This window comes from Salmo salar, chromosome 09 (assembly GCF_965601325.2).
Source record: "Salmo salar chromosome 09, fSalSal1, whole genome shotgun sequence".
In the NCBI taxonomy this organism is placed as follows: domain Eukaryota; kingdom Metazoa; phylum Chordata; class Actinopteri; order Salmoniformes; family Salmonidae; genus Salmo; species Salmo salar.
The window spans coordinates 83,595,399-83,621,269 of NC_138299.1; the positions used below are offsets into that span (position 1 = coordinate 83,595,399).

Consider the following 25,871-nt stretch of genomic DNA (forward strand, 5'->3'; position numbering starts at 1 on the left):
ATACAGTGCATATAGAATAAATACAGTGCCTATAGAATAAATACAGTGCCTATAGAATAAATACAGTGCATATAGAATAAATACAGTGCCTATAGAATAAATACAGTGCATATAGAATAAATACAGTGCCTATAGAATAAATACAGTGCATATAGAATAAATACAGTGCATATAGAATAAATACACTGCCTATAGAATAAATACAGTGCATATAGAATAAATACAGTGCATATAGAATAAATACAGTGCCTATAGAATAAATACAGTGCATATAGAATAAATACAGTGCCTATAGAATAAATACAGTTCCTACAGAATAAATACAGTGCCTATAGAATAAATACAGTGCCTATAGAATAAATACAGTGCATATAGAATAAATCAAGCAGTAAACAACCGGTTTATTTCAACATGATTTAATATACAGCCATTCGCAAGGGTCCAAACAAAATGTTATTTCATCATATAAGTAGAGAATGCACATTGATGCTCTGGCTACGAATGGCAGGGAACCACTATCAAAATCCATCAGCTTGCAAACAGACAAAAAGGCATTAAATAAACTTATACGATATATAACTGGTGTTGAAGAAGACATCTGTGGGCAGGTCAACAATGGTTCAAACTGATCGCTGCAATCTCTTTGACCTCCTGCCGTTAGTGTTTTAGTTTGCTCTTGAAGATCACCAAGTAATTTTTGTTACAATCTTGGCATTTAGGCTGATTATTCCTCTATAACTCAATGAGACAGATTAGAAGCTGATCATTCCTCTATAACTCAATGAGACAGATAGAGGCTGCTATATTACAAATCATTGCAGACAAATAGGATGAATTTTCTAAGATAGAAATAGCAGAGAAACTGAAAAGAGGATGATTTAGCAAATGAAATCAATAAAATAAAATAGATACAAATGCAAATATCTCTCAGGTGATTCCAGTTCCCTTTAATTTCTACAATACATTCAGTCAAAACTACCATCGGTTCAATAGCCATCTGAAAACAATGTGGCCGACAGAGGAAGGAAGGCAGGTGAAGCAGGGGAGGAATTCAGCAGAGAAAAAGGCTTCTTGTTTTGTACAACTAAAATAAGCAAAGTAAGAGGCAGAACTCAAGAGACAGCAACTAGTCACAGACTACAACTCAAACAAATACTGCATTAAACAATTCAAATATTCATATTTAATTGGCCTCAAACAATGACAATAGCTTGTGTAAATTCAAACATTATTGATTTGCTTAAATATACTGTAACATTTTTAAAGCTCACAGAGAATGTGTTCAGTCCATCTTCACAGAATTGTGCTGCAATGAGAAACGTTCCCCTTTCCCATGAAAAATCACAAGTCAGAATCTTTAAATTTGGATTCACTCACATACTCACACCATTAAAATCTTAAAGGAATCATCATGAATGTCTATAGAAGATATGAAAACTGTACATAATAACAATACCTTGAACATTAAAAACAAGGTTTTTTCATTTATTACTCATCTCAAAAAAGGAGACATTTTTCAAGTAAGAAAATGATGACTGGAGCACTCCTTTTGTCCTTTATTTCTTTAAAGACTGAACGAAAAAAGAAAAATCCAGAAAACAATTAACCGCTAATGAAAATAGTCAGCGAGAAATGATTGTGTGCAGAATGGTTTTTGATCAGTGTTTTGTCTAAATGAATCTTCATGCAGATAAAAAACAAAGACATAAGAGATGTGGCATCAAGCTGGATATCAGTCTACCAGATATCACTTGTGTGTTCCCCCCCAGATAGAGGGACGAAAGTGCTGTTCAAGTGGATCTCCTGCTTGCTCTTTCCCATTGTGTTGTTCTGAGTCACCTGTCCGTTGAGCAGCGTCATGGGGATATTGCAGTATATGTGACGGTTACTCAAGGTGGCTATCTGCACGGGGGAGGCGGGCATCTTATACTCGTAGCTACGGGTGCAGTAGTGTCTCATCTGAGGGTGGCTGGTCTGGTTAAAGTCTGGAATCTCGGCGTGGTGGGCGGGCACCATCGAGGCAGATGTGGTCGTCATGGCGATGGTGGAGACCGTCTGCAGGTCGCCGAACAGACCCTGCTCCCTGGAGTCTAGCACCTGCCGGCGAGACAGCATCTCTTTCCTCTTCACCGGCATCTCGTATATCACCTGCTTCCAAAACATAGACTTGAGCTCATTGCTCTTGGGGCCCCTCCACTTGATGATGGAGAGCACTTTGATGGTGTGCTTCAGGGCCTCCACTTCCTGGTAGTTGATGACGCTCTTGAGGTTGGCACACTCGATCATAATCACCTTGATCTCCCCGGTCACCAGCATGCTGTGGAGCCGAGTCTCCAGCTGGAAGATGCTCCAGCCGCGCTTGGCCACAAACTCAGGAGTCAACACGATGATGAGCCGTCTGCTCTGCTCCACGCTCCGCGCCAGGTCCTCAATGTAGACTGGAGGAAAGAGAGAGATACAGAAAGAGAGGCGAGAGAGAGGGGGGCGCGAGAGAGGGGGAGAGAGAAAGATACAGAGCGAGAGAGGGGGGAGAGAAAGAGCGTTGAGAGAGAGAGAGAGAGAGAGAGAGAGAGAGAGATAGATAGACAGAGAGAGAGAGTGCGCAAGAGACAGACAGATGGACGGAGAGAGAGAAAAAGGGAAAAAGAGAAAAGAGAGAGAGAGCATGTCAAAGAATAGTGTGTAACAAACCATTCATATTTGACCATTTAGAATTGAGATAAGAGCAGCATCAAGCTGCAGGTCTAAAGCAACACCCAGAGACATGACAAAACCCAGCAGTCACCAACACGCTGATCTGTCACATTACATACCCTATCACTACTCCCACTCAACCGCCAAACTGACAGTATCACGACAACACCAAACACATACATCACTTTATTCAATATATAGCCTTCTCATTATACTGACTGATTAATCCTAAACCTGTGGGCGAGCACTTTTCCATAGTGATCTCATTAGCCTGTTGAAAACCCCAAGCAGAGAGAGAGACAGTGGTAAATAAAGGCTGTTTATGAGTCATAAAACACAGCGAGAGATACAGAGAGAGAGAGAGACAGAGAGAGAAAGAGAGACCGAGAGAGACAGAGAGAGAGAGACAGAGCAAGAGAGACAGAGCGAGAGAGACAGAGAGAGAGAAAGGAGAGAGGGAGAGAGAGAGCTCCTGAGTTCTTCTGCAAAAAAGATAGAATTATAGTTGGATAATTGTAGATAAACTTGAATTTTTCCACAAGGACTTATGCAGGATACTAACCTCAACATCAAAATTCCATACCTAAAACCTTGATTTTGGACAAAATTACCTGAATGGACTATTGCTACCAAGAACTATCAAGAAAATACTTTTAACAAACCAAAACCTGCAGAAGAAACATAGCGGAACCTGGAAATACCATCCAACACAAAACTGAGAGAGTAATATTCAGTCTGAAGCTACTTCTGAAGCCAAAAAGTAAAAGACAATAATCTCTAGGTAATTTTATTATATAAAGCTGAGTAAATAAGTATACTAAGCTAGCAAGCTGCTAGGACAGAACAGACCTGGCGGCACCTACAATTAGCACTGAAGTGTGCAGTGAGATGTGTGAAAACTCTTGAGCCCAACAATGGCAGGAGAGCCCCCCCCAACCAAATGCAGAGGCCTTTGAAGCACCAATAACAATCCAGAGACACGATTTGCTGACTTCTATAAAGAAGGGAACGTAAGCAACTTAATTTTCCACACAGACCATCTCCTGGCATGGCACAGAGCAATAAGAGCACACTACCCCTATGTCAAGAGAGAAGGTATTGACCCAGGGTGGAAACTCAGAATATTAGACATTGAGGAAATCGAAACAACCTCTGTCAACATGTACAAGTATGGGACAGTAATGGTGCAGGGAATCCTCATACAGTTCCAGCAGGACTTTTATGGGATCAAAGAGATAGCACAGCAGGTAACTCTCTCTCTCTGTGATGACTCCCCCATCCTGATTGAGTCTGATCACACCTCTGCAAACTATCCTGCAGACGAGGATAGTCAAGCTCAAGCCCACAAAACAGACCAGCACAACAACACCCTCCCAACAAAACCTGGAGGGCAGAAGGTGGAGATGGACGGCTGTCTGAGAGAGCTGGCTGCTCTACGGACTGAGGTGAGAGAACTTAAAGAGGCACACATGGCACTGAAGGACTAGGTCAGAAAGCTGAGGTGTGACTGAGAGCAGGACACTTCCCCATACAAGCCAGCAGAATAGCCCACCTCAGACCACAACCTCAACACCACAATGGGACAGACAACACAGGACCCACCAACCCAACAGACCCCACCCCCTCCTAACAGCCCTCCTGTCAGCTCCCCCAATAGCCCTCCTGACAACCCCCCCCCCCCCCCCCCCCCACATCCACCGAGGACACACAAAATCCACAGATTGTGCTCCTCATTGACTCAAATGGCAAATACTTTTTCCCAAACACAAACTGGCTAAACTCTGGTGCCCAAACACTAGGCATGCCCTGGAGCTGTTGTCAGAGGACAGACTAGGATCCCCTAGCCACATCATAATTCACACAGGCACAAATGACCTGAGGACCCAGCAGGAAAGGGTGGCAACAGCACTCAAGGGACTGATTTAAAAAGCTTCTTCCACTTTCCCCAACGCACAAGTGGTTACCTCCACCCTGCTACCACAAAAATACTTTCACCCTGCCACCATACAGCGGGTGAATGCAAGAATTTTGCCAGACTGTGCCTCAAAACCTAATGTATACCTGGCGCACAACTTCACCCTGTACTTGAACAGCCTTTGCGACCAGGTCCATCCCTACAAGGCAGCAATCCCAACTTTTGCCAGAACCCTGAAGGACGTCAACCTCAACCGTAGCACCAGCACCTCACAAAGGAGCAACAGACACCCCGCCCAGACCAGCGAGACACCCCCACCAAGGACTTGCACCGAGAGGACCCATGCCAAGAGGACCTACACCTAGACCAAAGCTTCACAAGCTATACCCCAACCAGCTGAGACCACCCCAAACAAACCCTGACTGGCCACACCCTATATAGGCTCCCCCAGATCAGACCTATGCCTCTTCTGCCCCCCACCACTGCAGCAAGGACCTCAAAATGACAGCCGCACATATAAAAAGGTCGTGAGCAGAGCAACAGGCCCAAGCCCCACTAATGCACCCCCCCAAACCCCATCCTGTGACCTAAGAGGTATGTATCAGATGCTCAACATGCTCTGCTCACAACTACTGTAATGGTCCGGGCCTAAACCACACAAAAACAACACTAGACACTATGGAACACAACACTTTTACTATCTCATCCTGGAATATACAAGGTCTGAGGTCATCTGCCTTTGGCCTAAAGAGCAGGAACCAAGACTTTACCAAATACATTGGAAATACAGACATTGTCATCCTACAAGAAACATGGTATAGAGGAGATGGACCCACCGGTTGCCCTCTAGGTTACAGAGAACCAGTAGTCCCATCCACCTACCTACCAGGTGTGAAACAGGGAAGAGACTCAGGGGTTATGCTAATTTGGTATAGAACAGACATGACCACTCTATTAAATTAGTCAAAACAGGAACATTTTCTGGATCGCTGGCTAGAAATTAAAAAGGACATTATCTCAACAGAGAAAAATGTCCTCATGTGTGCTACCTATATTTATTTTTTATTTAACCTTTATTTAACTAGGCAAGTCAATAACCTCTTACATCTAGACGTTCCGCTAGCGGAACACCTGCTCCAATATCCAATGATGGGCGTGGCACGAAATACAAAGTCCTCGAAAATCCGAAAACTTCCATTTTTCAAACATATGACTATTTTACACAATTTTAAAGACAAGACTCTCCTTTATCTAACCACACTGTCCGATTTCAAAAAGGCTTTACAGCGAAAGCAAAACATTAGATTATGTCAGCAGAGTACCCAGCCAGAAATAATCAGACACCCATTTTTCAAGCTAGCATATAATGTCACAAAAAACAAAACCACAGCTAAATGCAGCACTAACCTTTGATGATCTTCATCAGATGACACTCCTAGGACATTATGTTATACAATACATGCATGGTTTGTTCAATCAAGTTCATATTTATATCAAAAAACAGCTTTTTACATTAGCATGTGACGTTCAGAACTAGCATACCCACCGAAACTTCCGGTGAATTTACTAAATTACTCACGATAAACGTTCACAAAAAACATAACAATTATTTTAAGAATTATAGATACAGAACTCCTTTATGCAATCGCTATGTCCGATTTTAAAATAGCTTTTCGGTGAAAGCACATTTTGCAATATTCTGAGTAGATAGCTCGCCATCACGGGCTAGCTATTTTGACACCCACCAAGTTTGGCCCTCACCAAACTCAGATTTACTATAAGAAAAATTGGATTACCTTTGCTGTTCTTCGTCAGAATGCACTTCCAGGACTTCTACTTCAATAACAAATGTTGGTTTGGTTCCAAATAATCCATAGTTATATCCAAATTACGTCGTTTTGTTGTGCGTTCAAGACACTATCCGAAGGGTGACGAAGGGTGACGCGCCCGGCGCGTTTCGTGACAAAAAAATTCTAAATATTCCATTACCGTACTTCGAAGCATGTCAAACGCTGTTTAACCTGTTATGGCTAAGGGGCAGTATTTTCACGGCCGGATAAAACACGTACCCGATTTAATCTGATTATTACTCCTGCCCAGAAACTAGAATATGCATATAATTATTAGCTTTGGATAGAAAACACTCCAAAGTTTCTAAAACTGTTTGAATGGTGTCTGTGAGTATAACAGAACTCATTTGGCAGGCCAAAACCTGAGAAGATTCTGTACAGGAAGTGCCCTGTCTGACCATTTCTTGGCCTTTTTGATTATCTCTATCCAATACAGGGGATCTCTGCTGTTACGTAACACTTCCTACGGCTCCCATGGGCTCTCAGAAGGCGGCAAAAAGCTGAATCGTGGCTTTGCAGGCTCTGGCTGAAAAAAAGTAGCGCGTTTGGATAGTGGCCGGTCACAGTACTATGAAACTCAGGCTCGTGCACGAGGGGATCCCATGCTTTTATTGTCTCTCTCTTTGTACGTATACACACTTTCCCGGTCGGAATATTATCACTTTTTTACGAGAAAAATGGCATATAATTTAATTTTAAACAGCGGTTGACATGCTTCGAAGTACGGTAATGGAATATTTAGAATTTTTTTGTCACGAAATGCGTCGTGCGCGTGACCCTTATTTACACTTCGGATAGTGTCTTGAACGCACGAACAAAACGACGTTATTTGGATATAACTATGGATTATTTAAACTAAACCAACATTTGTTATTGAAGTAGCAGTCCTGGGAGTGCATTCTGACGAAGAACACCAAAGGTAATCAAACTTTTCTAATAGTAAATCGGAGTTTGGTCAGGGCTAAACTTGGTGGGTGTCAAAATAGCTAGCCGTGATGGCTGGGCTATCTACTCAGAATATTGCAAAATGTGCTTTCACCGAAAAGCTTTTTTAAAATCGGACACCTCGATTGCACAAAGGAGTTCTGTATCTATAATTCTTAAAATAATTGTTATGCTTTTTGTGAACGTTTATCGTGAGTAATTTAGTAAATTCACCGGAAGTGTTCGGTGGGAATGCTAGTTCTGAACGTCACATGCTAATGTAAAAAGCTGTTTTTTGATATAAATATGAACTTGATTGAACAAAACATGCATGTATTGTATAACATAATGTCCTAGGAGTGTCATCTGATGAAGATCATCAAAGGTTAGTGCTGCATTTAGCTGTGGTTTTGTTTTTTGTGACATTATATGCTAGCTTGAAAAATGGGTGTCTGATTATTTCTGGCTGGGTACTCTGCTGACATAATCTAATGTTTTGCTTTCGCTGTAAAGCCTTTTTGAAATCGGACAGTGTGGTTAGATAAAGGAGAGTCTTGTCTTTAAAATGCTGTAAAATAGTCCTATGTTTGAAAAATTGAAGTTTTTGTATTTTTGAGGAATTTGTAATTCGCGCCACGCCTATCATTGGATATTGGAGCAGGTGTTCCGCTAGCGGAACGTCTAGATGTAAGAGGTTAACCTGTTGGGTCTAGGGGGCAGCATTTGCACGTCTGGATAAAAAAAATGTACCCGATTTAATCTGGTTACTAATCCTACCCAGTAACTAGAATATGCATATACTTATTATATATGGATAGAAAACACTCTAAAGTTTCCAAAACTGTTTGAATGGTGTCTGTGAGTATAACAGAACTCATTTGGCAGGCAAAACCCTGAGACATTTTCTGACAGGAAGTGGATACCTGATGTGTTGTATTGACTTTAAACCTATCCCATTGAAAAACACAGGGGTTTAGGAATATTTTGGCACTTCCTATTGCTTCCACTAGATGTCACCAGCCTTTACAAAGTGTTTTGAGTCTTCTGGAGGGAGATCTGACCGAACAAGAGCCATGGAACGATGATGGCCCATTAGACACCTGGCGCGCGAGTTCATGTTGGGTACCCTCGTTCCAATACGTTATAAAAGAGTATGCATTCGTCCACCTTGAATATTATTCATGTTCTGGTTAAAAAAGGCCCTAATGATTTATGCTATACAACGTTTGACATGTTTGAACGAACGGAAATATATTTTTTCCCCTCGTTCATGACGAGAAGTCCGGCTGGCTTACATCATGTGCTAACGAGACGGAGATTTTTGGACATAAATGATGAGCTTTTTTGAACAAAACTACATTCGTTATGGACCTGTGATACCTGGAAGTGACATCTGATGAAGAGAATCAAAGGTAATGGATTATTTACATAGTATTTTCGATTTTAGATCTCCCCAACATGACGTCTAGTCTGTATCGCAACGCGTATTTTTCTGGGCGCAGTGCTCAGATTATTGCAAAGTGTGATTTCCCAGTAAGGTTATTTTTAAATCTGGCAAGTTGATTGCGTTCAAGAGATGTAAATCTATAATTCTTTAAATGACAATATAATATTTTACCAATGTTTTCTAATTTTAATTATTTAATTTGTTACGCTGACTTGACTGCCGGTTATTGGAGGGAAACGATTTCCTCAACATCTATGCCATAGTAAAACGCTGTTTTTGGATATAAATATGAACTTGATAGAACTAAAAATGCATGCATTGTCTAACATAATGTCCTAGGAGTGTCATCTGATGGAGATTGTAAAAGGTTAGTGCATCATTTTAGCTGGTTTTATGGTTTTGGTGACCCTGTCTTTGACTTGACAAAACATTACACACAACTCTTGTAAATGTACTGTCCTAACATACTCTAAATTTATGCTTTCGCCGTAAAACCTTTTTGAAATCGTAAAACGTGGTTAGATTAAGGAGATGTTTATCTTTCAAATGGTGTAACATAGTTGTATTTTAGAAAAATTTGAATTTTGACATTTATTTGGATTAAAATTTGCCGCTCTTGAAATGCACCTGCTGTTGATGGAGTGCACCACGGGTGGCACGCTAGCGTCCCACCTAGCCCCAAGAGGTTAACCTGTTAGGGCTAGGGGGCAGTATTGACACGGCTGGATAAAAAACATAGCCGATTTAATCTGGTTACCACTCCTACCCAGTAACTAGAATATGCATATCCTTATTACATATGGATAGAAAACACCCTAAAGTTTCTAAAACTGTTTGAATGGTGTCTGTGAGTATAACAGAACTCAAATGGCAGGTCAAAACCTGAGAGATTCCTTTACAGGAAGTGGCCTGTCTGACCATTTCTTGAACTTCTTTTCCATCTCTATCTTTTACTAAGGATCTCTGCTCTAACGTGACACTTCCTACGTCATCCATAGGCGCTCAGAGCCCGGGAAAAAACAGAATGTCGTCATCCCAGCCCCAGGCTGAAACACATTATCGCCTTTCTCAAGTGGCCGATCAAGGGACTCTGGGCTTAGGCGCGTGACCCGACCGCCCCCGCCTTTGTCAATTTTTCCTCTGTTTGCCGAAAAGGAGATTCCCTGTCGGAATATTATCGCTTTTCTACGAGAAAAATGGCGTAAAAATGTATTTTAAACAGCGGTTAACATGCTTCGAAGTACGGTAATGGAATATTTAGAATTTTTTTGTCACGAATTGCGCCATGCGCATGACCCTTCTTTACCATTTCGGATAGTGTCTGGAACGCACGAACAAAACGCCGCTATTCGGATATAACGATGGATTATTTTGGACCAAACCAACATTTGTTATTGAAGTAGCAGTCCTGGGAGTGCATTCTGACGAAGACAACAAAAGGTAATCAAACTTTTATAATAGTAAATATGATTATGGTGAGTGCTAAACTTGCGGGTGTCTAAATAGCTAGCCCGTGATGCCTGGGCTATGTACTTAGAATATTGCAAAATGTGCTTTCACCAAAAAGCTATTTTAAAATCGGACATATCGAGTGCATAGAGGAGGTCTGTATCTATAATTCTTAAAATAATTGTTATGCTTTTTGTGAACGTTTATCGTGAGTAATTTAGTAAAATGTTAGCGAATTCCCCGGAAGTTTGCGGGGGGGTATGCTAGTTCTGAACGTCACATGCTAATGTAAAAAGCTGGTTTTTGATATAAATATGAACTTGATTGAACAAAACATGCATGTATTCTATAACATAATGTCCTAGGGTTGTCATCTGATGAAGATCATCAAAGGTGAGTGCTGCATTTAGCTGTCTTCTGGGTTTTGGTGACATTATATGCTAGCTTGAAAAATGGGTGTCTGATTATTTCTGGCTTGGTACTCTGCTGACATAATCTAATGTTTTGCTTTCGTTGTAAAGCCTTTTTGAAATCGGACAGTGTGGTTAGATTAACGAGAGTCTTGTCTTTAAATAGCTGTAAAATAGTCATATGTTTGAGAAATTGAAGTAATAGGATTTTTAAGGTTTTGAAAATCGCGCCACAGGCTTCAAGTGGCTGTTACGTAGGTGGGATGAATTCGTCCCACCTAGCCCATAGAGGCTAACCCTGGTGTTCTGGCTAAATTCCCAATCTGACCATCATGGCCACCTCATCATCCCAAATGTACAATTGGCTCATTCCCCCCCCCGTAACGATTCCCCAGGTTGTTGCTGTAAATGAGAATGTGTTCTCAGTCAACTTACCTGTTAAATAATTTTGGGGGGATCTGGCTAAAAATTCTTAAATCAGTTCTAGAACCCATTGCCCTTTACGGTTGTGAGGTCTGGGGTCCACTCACCAACCAAGAATTCACAAAATGGGACAAACACTGCATGCAGAATTCTGCTAAAATATCCTCCGTGTACAACATAAAACACCAAATAATGCATGAAGAGCAGAATTAGGCCGATACCCACTAATTATCAAAATCCAGAAAAGAGACCTTAAATTCTACATCCACTTAAAATGAAGTGATTTCGGTCAGTAACCGAAAGGTTGCTGGATTGAATTCCCGAGCTGACAAGGTAACAATCTGTTGTTCTGAATGCTATTTGGCCCTAAACAGAGAGGGGACCACTGTGACTGAACCAAAATTAATGAAAGCTTTGACTATATAGACTCAGTGAGCACAGCCTTGCTATTGAGAAAGACAAGCCATGGGCACACTGCTCACAAAATGATGTGGAAACTGAGCTGCCCTTCCTAACCTCCTGCCAAATGTATGACCACATATTTCTCTCAGATTACATAAACCCACAAAGAATTCAAAAACAAATCCAGCAGCAAAATTTGTGACATGTTGCCACAAGAAAAGGGCAACCAGTGAAGAACAAATACGATTGTAAATACAACCCATATTCATTTATTTTCCCTTTCGTACTTTAACAATTTGCACATCGTTACAACACTGTATATAGACATAATATGAATTTGAAATGTCTTTATTCTTTTGGAACTTGTGTGAGTGTAATATTTACTGTTCACTTTTTATTGTTAATTGAGCTTTTTTTTATCCATTTCACTTGCTTTGGCAATGTAAACATGTGTTTACCGTGCGAATAAAGCCCCTTGAATTTATTTGAGAGAGAGAGAGAAAGAGAGAGGTGTAAAGAGGTAAATGGTATCCGCAGTGTCACATCACTGTCCGCAGTGTCCTGCCTTCCTCTGCAGGGGCTCTGTCTTTTACACCTGCATGTGTCACATCACACATCGGCCCTCCTCCACCTCCCACCCCAACACTACACATACTGCTCCACCACCACACCCCCAACCCACACAGCCTTTCAGCTCCCTTACCTGACACCAAGCACCACCACAGGCACCAGTGTCACCACACAAATCGTGCCCCATCTCCACCTCCACCTCCTACTGCACATGCTCAGAGTAGACCTTTACTGTATTAATTAGCCTCGTAGCTAAATCAGTTGACTGAAAGTCAATATAAGGCCTAATCACAGTAGATAGCATTATAACAGAGATCTCAAGAAGTAAAAACATAAAGTAGACTAAAACAACATTTCTTGGTGCTGATCTTGAACTTCCTTTACACAGCATAGTGTCCACACTGTGCTTAATACAGTAGGTACTTAAGAATAAACCCCCTGAACATAGCAGACTATAAAAGAAAACTACTACACTTCCCCTCTGGCAGCACACAATGTAGTCTAAAGAGGGAGTTAAGTCTGATCCATTGTAACAAAATATTACTCAGAACCAATTTGCATTTGAATGATCATTCCTTATGCCGTGCAGCTTGATTCAATGTGGCTTAACATATGAAAAGATTACACGTATAGGATTGTGTTGTATTACTGACTTATAAATAAATAAAAAATATTACAAATATTAAGAGACAGCGGCTTCAGCTGAAGAATGTGTTGTGTGGGGGACCTCAGCGGAGTGGGGGATCTCAGCGGTGTGGGGGTCCTCAGTGGTGTGGGGGAACTCATTGGAGTGGGGGATCTCAGCGGTGTGGAGGGCCTCAGTTGTGTGGGGGACCTCAGTGGTGTGGGGGATCTCAGCTGTGTGGGGGACCACAACTGTGTGGGGGACCTTGTTCAAAGCTATCAGCCACCAGGGCTATAGGAGTTTGAGACTGTCTATCATGATATTCCAGGCTTATGACGAAAGATAGCGTGTCACAGCTTTTCAATATGGAGGTATTAGCAGCAGAATGAAAACAGTCCTCTGCCTGAGCACAGTGAGCACAGTGAGCAGCTTACTCACAAATTAGATCCTTTCTACTTACTTGGACATTGAACAATGTAGTGGAGAAATAATGAGGCCAATGATAAGCAGCTAAATCAATTTAAATTAAATTAAATGTTATTGGTCGCACACACATACAGTATTTTGCATGTTATTGCAGGTGGAGCAAAATGCTTAAGTTTCCAACTCCAACAGTGCAATAATACCTAACGATACAAAACAATTCAATGTTTAGACAGTATGGATAGTATATGAATAGAAAAGGTGTGTACAGCAGTAGTTATATATGATGAGCCATGACTAGAATACAGTATATATAAGTGGGTAAAACAGTATGGATCATGATAAACTTGATAAAGTATACACTTCGCAGGGGCTGCAGGGTAGCAGTGTAGCAGGGTAGCAGGGTAGCGGCTCAACCATTTGCTATGTGTTGTTTTAACCGCAGGGCCCCAAGTCTCATCAAGTATGGGTATTGATCTACTGTTTTGGTGTTTTCATGGACAAATCCCTAACAGAATCAACTATATATATTTATATATACAGTTGAAGTCAGAAGTTTATATACATTTAGGTTAGAGTCATTAAATCTCGTTTTTAAACCACTCCACAAATGTCCTGTTAACAAACTATAGTTTTGGCAAGTCAGTTAGGACATCTACTTTGTGCATGACACAAGTCATTTTTCCAACAATTGTTTACAGACAGATTATTTCACTTATAATTCACTGTATCACAATTTAAGTGGGTCAGAATACACTAAGTTGACCCTGCCTTTAAACAGCTTGGAAAATTCCAGAAAATTATGTCATGGTCTTTAGAAGCTTCTGTTAGGCTAATTGACATCATTTGAGTGAATTGGACCTTGTGAAGATGCTGGAGGAAACAGGTACAAAAGTATCTACATCCACAGTAAAACGAGTCCTATATCGGCATAACCTGAAAGCCGCTCAGCAAGGAAGAAGCCACTGCTCCAAAACCGCCATAAAAAAGCCAGACTATGGTTTGCAACTGCACATGGGGACAAAGATCGTACTTTTTGGAGAAATGTCCTCTGGTCTGATGAAACAAAAATAGAACTCGTTGGCCATAATGACCATCGTTATGTTTGAAGGAAAAAGGGGGAGGCTTGAAAGCCGAAGAACACCATACCAACCGTGAAGCACGGGGGTGGCAGCATCATGTTGTGGGAGTGCTTTTCTGCAGGAGAGATTGGTGCACTTTACAAAATAGATGGCATCATAAGGCAGGAAAACTACGTGGATATATTGAAGCAACATCACAAGACATCAGTCAGGAAGTTAAAGCTTGGTCGCAAATGGGTCTTCCAAATGGACAATGACCCCAAGCATACTTCCAAAGTTGTGGCGAAATTGCTTAAGGACAACAAAGTCAAGGTATTGGAGTGGCCATCACAAAGCCCTGACCTCAAGCCTATAGAAAAATTTGTGGGCAGAACTGAAAAAGCGTGTGTGAACAAGGCGGCCTGCAAACCTGACTCAGTTACACCAGCTCTGTCAGGAGGAATGGGTCAAAAATCATCCAACTTATTGTGGGAAGCTTGTGGAAGGCTACCCGAAACATTTGACCCAAGTTAAACAATTTAAAGGCAATGCTACCAAATACTAATTGAGTGTATGTAAACTTCTGACCCACTGGGAATGTGATGAAAGAAATAAAAGCTGAAATAAATCATTCTCTCTCCTATTATTCTGACAATTCACATTCTTAAAATAAAGTGGTGATCCTAACTAACCTAAGACAGCTCATTTTTACTAGGATTAAGTGTCAGGAATTGTGAAAAACTGAATTTAAATGTATTTGGTAAAGGTGTATGTACACTTCCTGTCACAGTATCCACAGAAAATGGTGCCCCTCCTCGGCCGGGCGGCGCTCGCCGGTCGTCGTCGCCGGTCTACTAGCTGCCGCCGATCTGTGTTTCTGTGTTCATTGTGTTTTGTCTGTCTAGGTCCGTACCTGTTGTCATTTCTGTCATTAGTGGGGGGGTATTTAGTTTGTTCCTTTGGGGTTGTGTGTTGTGCGGGATTGTTTGTTTGTCAGCGGGTTTACGCTGTGGCCGTTTCTTCTCTATCGTTTTTATATTGGAGGATTTATTTTCTCGCCGGGCTGCACCCCGTGCGTGATTTTCCCTTTGTGGATTACCTGTTTCCCTTTTGGGTATTGTGCACTCCCAGTGCCTTTTGATCACCTAGTGTTTGGTTGTGAATAAACTTCGAGCTACTGGATGATATCTCCTGCATTTGACTCTACTCCTTCCTCCTGCCCTAAGTACCCGTGACACTTTAAACTTTAAATATCGGGGGTACATACTGTATTTATAGTGCCTTCAGAAAGTATTCACACCCTTGGACTTATTCCACATTTTGATGTGTTAAAGCCTGAATTTAAAATTGATTAAATAGCGATTTTGTATTACTGGCCTACACAAAACACCCATAAGGTCACAGTGGAATTAAGTTTTTAGACATTTTTACAAATGAAATGCTGAAATGTCGTGTGTCAATAAGTATTCAACCCCTTCGTTATTGCAAGCCTAAATATGTTCAGGAGTAAAGATTTGCTTAACACATAAAAGTCACATAATAAGTTGCATGGATTTACTGTGTGCAATAATAGTATTTAACATGATTTTTGAATGACTACCTCATCTGTGTACCTCACACATACAATTATCTTTAAGGTTCTTCAGTTAAGCTGTGAATTTCAAATACAGATTCAACCACAAAGACCAGGGAGGTTTTCCAATGGCTCACAAAGAAAGGCACTTATTGGTAGATGGGTATAAAAGTAGACATTGAATATCCCTTTGAGCATGGTGAAGTTATTAATTACACTTTGGATGGTGTATCAATACACCCAGTCACAACAATGATCGACGCATCCTTCCTAGCTCAGTTATCTGAGAACAAAGAAACCACTCAGGGATTTCACCATAAGGCCAATGGTGACTTTAAAACAGTTCCAGACTTTAACCTAAAACATAAGGTCAAATATACACTGGAGTTGCTTACCAAGACGTCATTGAATGTTCCTGAGTGGCATAGTTACAGCTTTGAATCAGCTTGAAAATCTATGGCAAGACTAGAAAATGGTTGTCTAGTATTGATCAACAAGCAACTTGACAGAGCTTGAAGAATTATTATACATTCCAGGTGTGCAAAGCTCTTAGAGACTTTTAAATGTTTTTATTTAACCTTATTTGTCCAGGTTAGTCTCATTGAGATAACATAATTTTTTCAGGAGAGACCTGGTCCAACCAAGACAGCAGCAGGGGGGAACAATGTTTGAGACAAATAGACATACTGTAACAACTTAGACACAGCATGAACAAAATGTGGGACGTAGATGCACATACATTTCAATTACAGAAACATACAAGCGTCATAGATAAAAAATAAATGATATGTACTACCGCATCAAGTGCTAACGACAATCACATTCCCCAGTAACATGTGAGTCAACCAAAGTTTTAAACTCCTCCAAGTAAACAAGATCCTGGAGTTTCAAGCTGGTCTGGAGAGAATTCCAGGACCACAGAGCTACAGCTGAAACACTTTTTGCCATGATCTGATTTTAGGAACTGTTAAAAGTAAGTAGGAGTGAGACCGTAACTGGAAGTTATTTTCTGACCTTATCAAAGATGAACAGAGAGAAAGTGGCAGTTTTCCCAAAATGGCCTTATAGATCACAGTATACTAATGTTTACGCATATATAGAAAGTGTGACGACCCTCCCACTCTGTCTGCCGTATTTTCTCTTTTTGTTCTTGTTTCCTTGTTGGGATGCCGGTGGGCGGAGCTGGGAGGGTCGTCAGCTACATGGGAAACACCTGGGTCCGGGTGTGTCCCAGGATAAAGGCACCTCTTCCACATTCATGGAGGAGACTCTCTCCATGCAGACACCTTGTGGTTTTTGGTAGTTGTGGTTTTTTGGTTGTTTGCGTTGGCACCTTTCAACACTGCATTATTACATTCAGGTATGCAAAACACTCACTTACACTACTGATTACACACACCATTGTTAGTTACTTAGTTACTTTATTTAATAAATATTTATTTTGATACTCCTTGTCTCCACGTTGTCTCCCTTTTGTTGCGAACTGTGAGCCGGTTCATAACAAGTGGGGGCTCGTCCGGGATCTTGAACGGATTGTGTTTGGGAGAAAAGGTGGAGGTATGTTAAATTCTGTAGGTGCTTTGTTTGTATATTTTTTGTTAGTTTGAGTTTGGTGCTCAGTACTGGTTGCCTTTGTTTGTTTGGTTTGTGTGCTGTGTTGGAGAGAGTACATTGGTTAGTTTCCAGGCCCCTGCCTAGCCTGGAAATGCTTGTTCTACTCGCTGTTGGGACATCGGTCTGAGGAGGTGAGTGCAATCAGCTGTGTACCTCAGTGGGAGATTTGGATAGGGTAGTGAACTTTACTACCCGGAGCTATAGTCTTTTTCCCCTGATAGGCTTAGCGACGTGTTTAATTTTTGGAATATGTTGGGCATTGTTAATGTTTGTTATTTTTGTGTGGTGTCTGTGGACTGAGCAGTTGTCTCGGGGGCACATCCGTGGCTTGGTGGAATCTGCCAGCGTGCTGGGGGGTTACTTCCTTGCTAGCGGGCTACAGTGCATAATTACCCACCGCAAATCTGCATGAAGACTAGGGTTGAGTTATTGTAGGTTTTGGGGAAGCTCCATATCTCATCTCTCTTTCTGTGGTGCCAGTGTGATTTGTTATTTCTCTTGTTGTGGTCTGGTGTGCTCAGTAGAGGGGTTGAGTGAGAATTTTTTTTTCCTCTCTCTGACTATGGCGTCTAATGTAGACGAGTTCATTCGCTTTCCATCAGAGGAACTGTTAGACTTATGTACTAAAGAACAGCTGTTGAAGGTTGCTGAAGGTTGAAATTAGGTTGAAATTAGTGATAAACAGTGATAAACATCTAAATAGTGATAAACATCTAAAAAATTCTATTAGGTTAATATTGAAGGCCAATCTGATGGAGAGTGGTATTCTTGACGTTACCACTGGGGCAGCCTCTGCTGAGGACTCGCCGTCTCCCCGATATGTCACAATTACCACTCCATCGGTTAGTCCTAGTAGTCTTCTTTTTGAACAGCAGAAAGAGCTGCTTCTGTTACAGCTAGGGCACGATCGTGTAAAATATGAAAAGGAATTGGAATTTAAACAGGATATGGAGCGTGCTAAAATCAAGCTGCAACAAGAGCGACTAGAGTTGGTTAGGGAAGGAAAGCTCTCAGGGGAGAGTTTGCTCTGGGAAGGTGACGCAGATTTACTTAGGAGTCGTTCCTCTTTTGGTCGTGCCCTGGACACATTTGACATTGTTGGGAATTTACGGTTGTTGCCTCAAGGGTACCCTGAAAGGGACCCTGAGACATTCTTTTCGTTGTTTGAGCGTGTTGCTGACGCTAGGAGTTGGCCTGGTTCTGACCGAACTTTAATGTTGCAGTGTGTGCTGACTGGTAAAGCGCAGAAAGCATATTCAGCTCTTAGTGTAGCCGACAGTGTCAGTTATGATAAGGTTAAAACGGCGGTGTTACAGATTTACAAATTGGTTCCTGAGGCTTACCGCCAACGATTTAGAACTTTAAAAAGGGATGATAAGCAGACTCATGTTGAGTTTGCGCGAGAATTGTCTTCACAGTTTAATCGCTGGTGTTCCGCCTCTGCAGTTATGACTTTCCAAGGGCTGTGTGAGCTGATTATGTTAGAGCAATTTAAGGACACAGTCCCTGATCGTATAGCGACGTACATTAACGAACGGAAAGTTAAAACTGTCGCTGAAGCTGCGGTTTTGGCAGACGAATATGTTTTGACTCACAAAACTGTTTTTGTAGAGCCCCGTATTCGGAGTGAGTGGAGACGTTCGGAGAGATTTGGACCTCGCTCACCGAGATACTCTGGTTCACGGGCAGAGTTGTATTCAACTAGGGTTGAGCCTGACTCCCGTGGTAAAACTGACTTTGGTCAAGAGTGTCACTACTGTCAAAGCTCAGGTCATTGGAAAAACGAATGTCCGGTTCTTAGGTCTAAGGATAAATTCAGTACAGGTACTTTTGTTAAATCTAAGCCTACGGCGTTAGCTGCACCTGTTCTACATCAGTTCACTCCTGACACATTGTCTCATACCCAGGGGCATGTGAAAGTCCATATTGATCCAGACTATTTACCTTTCATTACGGAGGGTTTTGTGTCTCTGTTAGGAAGTAAGAACCTAGTGCCAGTGAAGATCCTAAGAGACACAGGTGCCTCTGAATCATTTGTGTTGGAATCTCTGTTACCCTTCTCTGCTGAGACTGATTAGGGAATAGTGTGCTAATTAGGGGAATAGGTTTGAACACTCTGTCAGTTCCATTGCATAGACTAATGTTGGATTGTGGACTGGTGAAAGGTGAGATTGTTGTGGGGGTGCGTCCTTCATTGCCTATTGAGGGTATCGACGTTATCCTTGGGAATAACTTGGCTGGTGAGCGTGTATAGCCTGTTGTGTCTCCATCTCTAGTGGTTTCCACTACACCGTCAATTGTAGGGATTCCTGATGAGTCTGCGGAGTTTCCCAGAGGTGTTCTCTGCGTGTGCAGTGACGCGTTCTATGATCCATGGCGACCTAGTTACTGCGTCGGTAAATGAGAATACCACAAAGACGTCTCTCACTGTTTTCCCTGTTATCCCGTTATCTGTACCCCGCTCCGATCTAATCGATGCGCAACGGACTGACCCCACATTAGAAAAGTTGCGTGACCAAATTGTGCCTGTGGAACAGTTGGGAGATGTCGCACATGGATATTTTCTCCAAGAGGATGTCCTGATGAGAAAGTGGATGTCTCATGGTAGTTGTTTTCTGGGGGAGGCAATTAGTCAGGTTGTGGTACCAGTTAAGCTTCGTGAGTTGGTTTTGACAACTTCTCACAACGACGTTGCTGGACATATGGGTGTGAGGAACACCTGCAATCGCATATTAAGACATTTCTTTTGGCCTAGAATGAAGAGAGATGTTTCTGATTTCATCAAAACTTGTCACACCTGTCAATTAACTGGTAAACATAATCAAGCTATTAAGCCGGTACCACGGTTTCCTATTCCTGTACTCAGCCAACCTTTTGAGTACCTGATTATTGATTGTGTTGGTCCTCTACCTCGTTCTAAAAAGGGTAGTAATTATTTGTTGACTGATGTGTCAGACCACTAGGTTTCCTGCTGCCTATCCTCTCCGGTCTATCACGACTAAGTCTGTGTTAAAAGCTTTGACTCAGTTTTTCTCACTGTTTGGAATCCCTAAGGTCATTCAGAGTGATCAAGGATCAAATTTCACCTCTAATCTCTTTGGTCAGGTTCTCCAACAGCTCCATATTAAACACAATTTGTCTAGCGCCTATCATGCGCAAAGTCAAAGAGCACTGGAACGTTTCCATCAAACACTTAAGTCTTTGTTGAGAGTTTATTGTACTGAGATGGATAAGGATTGGGAGGAGGGGTTGCCTTGGTTACTGTTAGCCGCTAGGGAGGTTTCACAGGAGAGCACAGGGTTCAGTCCAAATGACCTTGTGTTTGGACATAGGGTGCATGGACTTATCTGTTCTCCGGGATGATTGGAATTCTCCTGAGCCTCCTCAGTCCCTGTTATCGTATGTGTGATTTCCGGCGACGCTTGTACGCCGCTGGTGAAATGGCGAAAGAAATGCTATCATCTTCACAGGAAAGGATGAAGGGCATATTTGATTGTCAAACTGAGCCTCGTCACTTTGGTCCAGGTGACCAGGTTCTTGCTCTGCTGCCAATTGTTGGTTCTCCTTTTCAAGCCAAGTTTCAAGGTCCATATACAGTGGTGCGCCAGTACACTGAGCAGAATTATCTAGTTGCCACTCCAGAACGGAGAAAAGCACACCAACTGTGCCATGTAAATTTGTTAAAACCCTATTATGCACGTTCAACGGAGACTGAACAGTGGGAGTCTTCAGAGGACGGTAAACCTGTTCTTTTGGCTGATACCGTTACATCCTTTGGTTCTTCTCATGCTAGGTCTGTGCATGATGAGGAAGATGTTCCTGGTCCCGATGATTGCATACTGCAAGGTAGATTGAAAAATTCAGAGACACTGGATATTTTGGACGACCTTCTTACTCATCTACCTGTTGATGGGCGAAAAGAGATGGTTGGTCTGATTTGGAAATTTCCAGAGTTGTTTTCTGATACACCAACACGTACAAACTTGATAGAGCATGATATTGACATTGGAGATGCGGACCCCATTCGTCAGCGGTTCTATAGAGTTTCTGCAGAGAAACTGCGTTGTCTGGATGCTGAGGTCAGGTACACGCTGGAGAGTAAGATAGCAGAGCCTTCTTTCTCGAGTTGGGCTTCTCCCTGTATCTTGGTCAGTAAACCGGATGGAACAAACAGATTTTGTACGGACTACCGTAAGGTAAACGCTGTCACTAAGCCAGATTCATTTCCTCTTCCTCGGATGGAGGACTGCGTAGATCAAGTCGGAGCAGCTAAGTTTGTGAGCAAATTTGACCTGTTAAAGGGCTATTGGCAGGTGCCACTAACGAGTAGGGCACGTGAAATCTCTGCCTTTATTACACCCTCTGGTCTGTACTCGTATTCGGTTATGAGTTTCGGCCTGCGTAATGCACCTGCCACTTTTCAGCGACTTATGAACAGGGTTGTCGCAGGTCTGGCCGGGTGCGCTGTTTATCTGGACGATGTAGTGATATATGCAGATACCTGGGAGGAACATCTGTCCCGTATTCAAGCCTTGTTCGAACATCTGGCTGCAGGTCGCCTCACGATCAATTTGGCTAAATGTGAGTTTGCTCAGGCGACTGTTACATACCTTGGAAAGGTGGTTGGGCAAGGTGAAGTGCGTCCTGTTCGGGCTAAAGTGGTAGCTATTGATGCTTTTCCACCACCAACTACAAAAAAAGAACTTATGCGTTTCTTGGGAATGATTGGTTACTACCATGGCTTTTGTAGGAAATTTCTACTGTGGTCGCTCCCTTGACAGAATTGCTGAAAGCTAAGGCTGTTTACGTATGGTCTTCTCATTGTCAACAGGCTTTTGAAGATGCAAAGAGGTTGCTTACCTCAACTCCGGTGCTGGCTGCCCCTCGCGTGGATTTGTCATTTACCTTGCAGGTGGATGCTAGTCATGTGGGGGCAGGGGTAGTTTTGCAGCAAGCAGATGAGTCTGGGGTTGAGAGGCCTGTTGGTTAAACTTTTTGGAAATTAAACTTATCAGTTGAACTATTCGGTCATTGAAAAAGAAGCGCTAGCACTCATTTGGGCGCTACAACACTTTGAAGTGTATGTTGGGTCGGGAGTAGTACCTATTGTGGTCTACACCGACCATAACCCTCTCACCTTTTTCAGGTCCATGATGCGTCCTAATCAGAGGATAATGAGATGGTGTTTATTTTTACAATCCTTCCATCTCGATGTGCGGCACATCTGGGGAACTGATAACGTGATTGCTGATGCGCTCTCTCGTGCGCCCTGTTCCTGAATATTTACGTGACTGACCATTGTTTGGTGTTGTCATGTTCTGTCTTTCCTGTCTGTTCCCTCCTGGTCTCATTTTCTTCTTTCCTCTTAAAAGTTGCTTCCTGTGTAAAGGTTGCTGAGGTCTGGGGAGGAGGAGGAAGTTAGTTGGGGCAGGTTGAACTGTGAACACGTAACCCCTTGTCAATTTGGGACGCAGAGGCTGGTACGTTGTTCCGGGGTCCTTGTTGGTCCCCGGTTTTATGGGGGGGGGGGGGGGGGGGGTGTGACGACCCTCCCACTCTGTCTGCCGTATTCTCTCTTTTTGTTCTTATTTCCTTGTTGGGATGCCGGTGGGCAGAGCTGGGAGGGTCGTCAGCTACATGGGAAACACCTGGGTCCGGGTGTGTCCCAGGATAAAGGCACCTCTTCCACATTCATGGAGGAGACTCTCTCCATGCAGACACCTTGTTGTTTGCTTTGGCACCTTTCAACACTCTGCATTATTACATTCAGGTATGCAAAACACTCACACTACTGATTACTGATTACACACACCATTGTTAATTACTTAGTTACTTTATTTAATAAATATATATTTTGATACTCCTTATCTCCACGTTGTCTCCCTTTTGTTGCGAACTCTGAGCCGGTTCGTAACAAAAGAAAGACTCACAGCTGTTATCACCGCCAAAGGTGATTCTACAAAGTATTTGGAATAAATCAAGAGGTATGAATACTTTCTGAAGGCACTGTATGTACAGTATCAGGGGTGTCCAGACTCCAGACAGGAGGTGAATATAGGATTTTGGGGAATATATTAATGTTGTTGCCTTTTTTGACTGCAATACAGAGGCTCTATGCTAATAGAGTTCAAATATGGTCAAAAAGATTAATATCTTTACAATGTTTACATACATTATATTACTTGACATACAGATGTTTAATTAGTAATGACATAGGCATACATATTATGTTAACCTTGCCTTGGCGATGTCAGTGGATTTGATTTGAAATGCTCTTCCTTTCATCTCTTGCCAGTTCCTAACAAAATTAATGATGGAAGAGCAACAACACATTGCAATTTCACGGTCAATTTGCAGTGCATAAATAATACAATTTGTATGAGCGGGACTGAGCTGGAGAGCTTTTTTATTTTTTCTCACGCATTTCTTTCATTTGCTGATGATTATGTAAATTAATTAATACAAATAAGTACCAGTGAACCTTTCCTCTCTTTCCTCTCTTTCCTCTCTCTCTTTCCTCTCTCTTTCCTCTCTCTCTTTCCTCCCTCTCTTTCCTCCCTCTCTCCCTCCACCCCCTCTCTCTCTCTCCTCAATATTTTCTCTTTCTGAACAAATTAGGTGTTTAAACACATTGTCATTTGGTTACGTTGTCCTGATCTGTAAATGTGTTGGTATTAATGATGGCAGACTGCCTCTCAGTGAACTGAACACTTAACTATAATTCATTACCTATGCAGCAATTTCCCAACTATCAATACACCCTACTGAGCCCCATGGTGTGCCTGTGAGTCAATAGCCATAGAAAGCAGTGTATTTCTGGAAGCATGGCTTGGACCAGCCTAAGCAGTTGGGGATTTATTTTGGATGCACTGCATGTTAAATTATGCAAGGAATGGACATTAGTTTCTAAGTTATTTGGGGGGCAAGGAGGGAGGATAACGTATATATTTATTGTATAGGGCAAAATGACATCCATGGAGGGATGTGTTTGTTGGGCCGATCTGTATGTGTCTGTTGGGGCTTGGGGTGTGTGTGTGAAAGAGAGTGTTAGCTCGCGTGTGTGCACCTTTGACTGTGTGTAAAGAGGAAAACCAAGGTGAATTGACATGTATCAAGTTAAATGTAAAACTCTGGTAAAACGCAGCTGCTGAATTTAATTTCCTCTCTTCCTTTAGCATACATGTAACTATTTGACACCACTCTCAAGTAAGATGCCAACACCAATAAACAATAGAGTAGCTGCCTGGAAGGCTTGTGGGGATCCAGCATTGACAGATTTGCAGGCCCACAAAAACACACCACAACACACACCACCTCATATAGATTGCCTTTTCTTTCTCTGAATGTGAAGCAATGGCAGAAGGAAGACAGCCAGAGGAGATTCCTCTTGACAGCCAACTGAATTCTGGGCATCAGGGAGAAGCTCTACCATGAGGGACAGTGATGGGGGATGGATGAAGCGGGGGATCACTCACTGCTGTGACTGCTGGGGATGAGGTCCCGGTCGGGGATGAAGAGCTTGTATCCGTAGTGTTTCTCTAGAACATCTGGGAGGATCTCCAGAGCAAACTGCTCCTCTTCACTGGAGCCCCTGTCCATGGACTCCAGCTCAACTCTTGTGTAGGACAGATAGGCATCATACTCCTTGTTGTCTGTTGGTGAAGAGACCAAAGACAGAGAGACAGTTTTTTGTTATCAAATGAGAATTCAAGATGTGAGTATGAAATGAAATAGTTGTTTAACAACAAAAGTATGCCTCTATTGTAACTGTAAGCAAGGGGCTCTATCCTAGAAGGTGACAACCATGTCATAAAATCGTGAAACTTAAATCCTAAAACAAAGCAGTGTGGATACAGACAACTATGGGATAAGTGGTCGGAATGGGAATTTATTCTGAATTCAGCCTGTGTCACTAAAATCAGGGTCAGAGCACTGGCTTTAGTTCTTGTGAATTTCAAGCACATCATTTTCACTTGGGTGAATCCTTAATACGGTGAGAAAACGGCTTCTGTCACAGTCTCCGGGCCGCTGACATTTTTCCTACTCTGAGACTTACACTGGCTTTCAGGGGAGGGGGAAAGGCCCAGAGCTGGCCATGTAGCACACGCCCAGCCTAGCCCCAGGTGACAAACACTCACCGTCCTCTGTCTCGTCACTCCCAAAGTGCCTCCGGTAGCAGAGCATGATCTCCACGTTGTAGCACTTGTAGATGGCCGTGAAGACTCCCAGTAGCAGCAGAATGGCTCCCAGTCCACCAGCCAGCTCTAGCCTGTACATGTCTGGTACAGGAGATAGATACAAACAGAGAGAGATATGAAGGACTGAGGAGAAACAGCTAAACAGCCACAACAATAACATTACCCATCACAATTCCTCTGTATCTTTCTACTAAAGAGTGTTTTCTTTGCACTGTCGACAGAAGCTTTTGTTCAGAGTTCTTGGGGCCCTTCAGGGTTTAGTAATTTCCCAGTGCTCTGTGAGGAACTATAAT

The 25,871-nt window shown here is 42.3% G+C and overlaps 1 protein-coding gene across 1 annotated transcript; it reads right to left on the reverse strand.

Moving 5' to 3' along the window:
• Positions 1 to 445: 445 nt before the first annotated feature.
• LOC106611984 (X-linked interleukin-1 receptor accessory protein-like 2) lies at positions 446 to 25,657 on the reverse strand. The gene is made up of 3 exons (XM_082955999.1): positions 25,519 to 25,657; positions 24,865 to 25,032; positions 446 to 2,438 (listed from the first exon to the last, which is right to left on the reverse strand). The coding sequence occupies exons 1-3, from the start codon at positions 25,655 to 25,657 to the stop codon at positions 1,738 to 1,740; spliced, it is 1,008 nt and encodes a 335-aa protein (XP_082812125.1). The 3' UTR covers positions 446 to 1,737.
• Between the last annotated feature and the right edge of the window lie 214 nt (positions 25,658 to 25,871).

Bases quoted from the DNA above. Each gene is read 5' to 3' on its own strand.
- LOC106611984 (XM_082955999.1), bottom strand. From the start codon at position 25,657: ATGTACAGGCTAGAGCTGGCTGGTGGACTGGGAGCCATTCTGCTGCTA. The intron at 25,033-25,518 runs GTGAGTGTTTGT...CTTCACCAACAG, and splicing joins GAGTGACGAGACAGAGGACG to ACAACAAGGAGTATGATGCC. The intron at 2,439-24,864 runs GTCACAGCAGTG...TCTTTCCTCCAG, and splicing joins CCGGGACCTCATCCCCAGCA to TCTACATTGAGGACCTGGCG.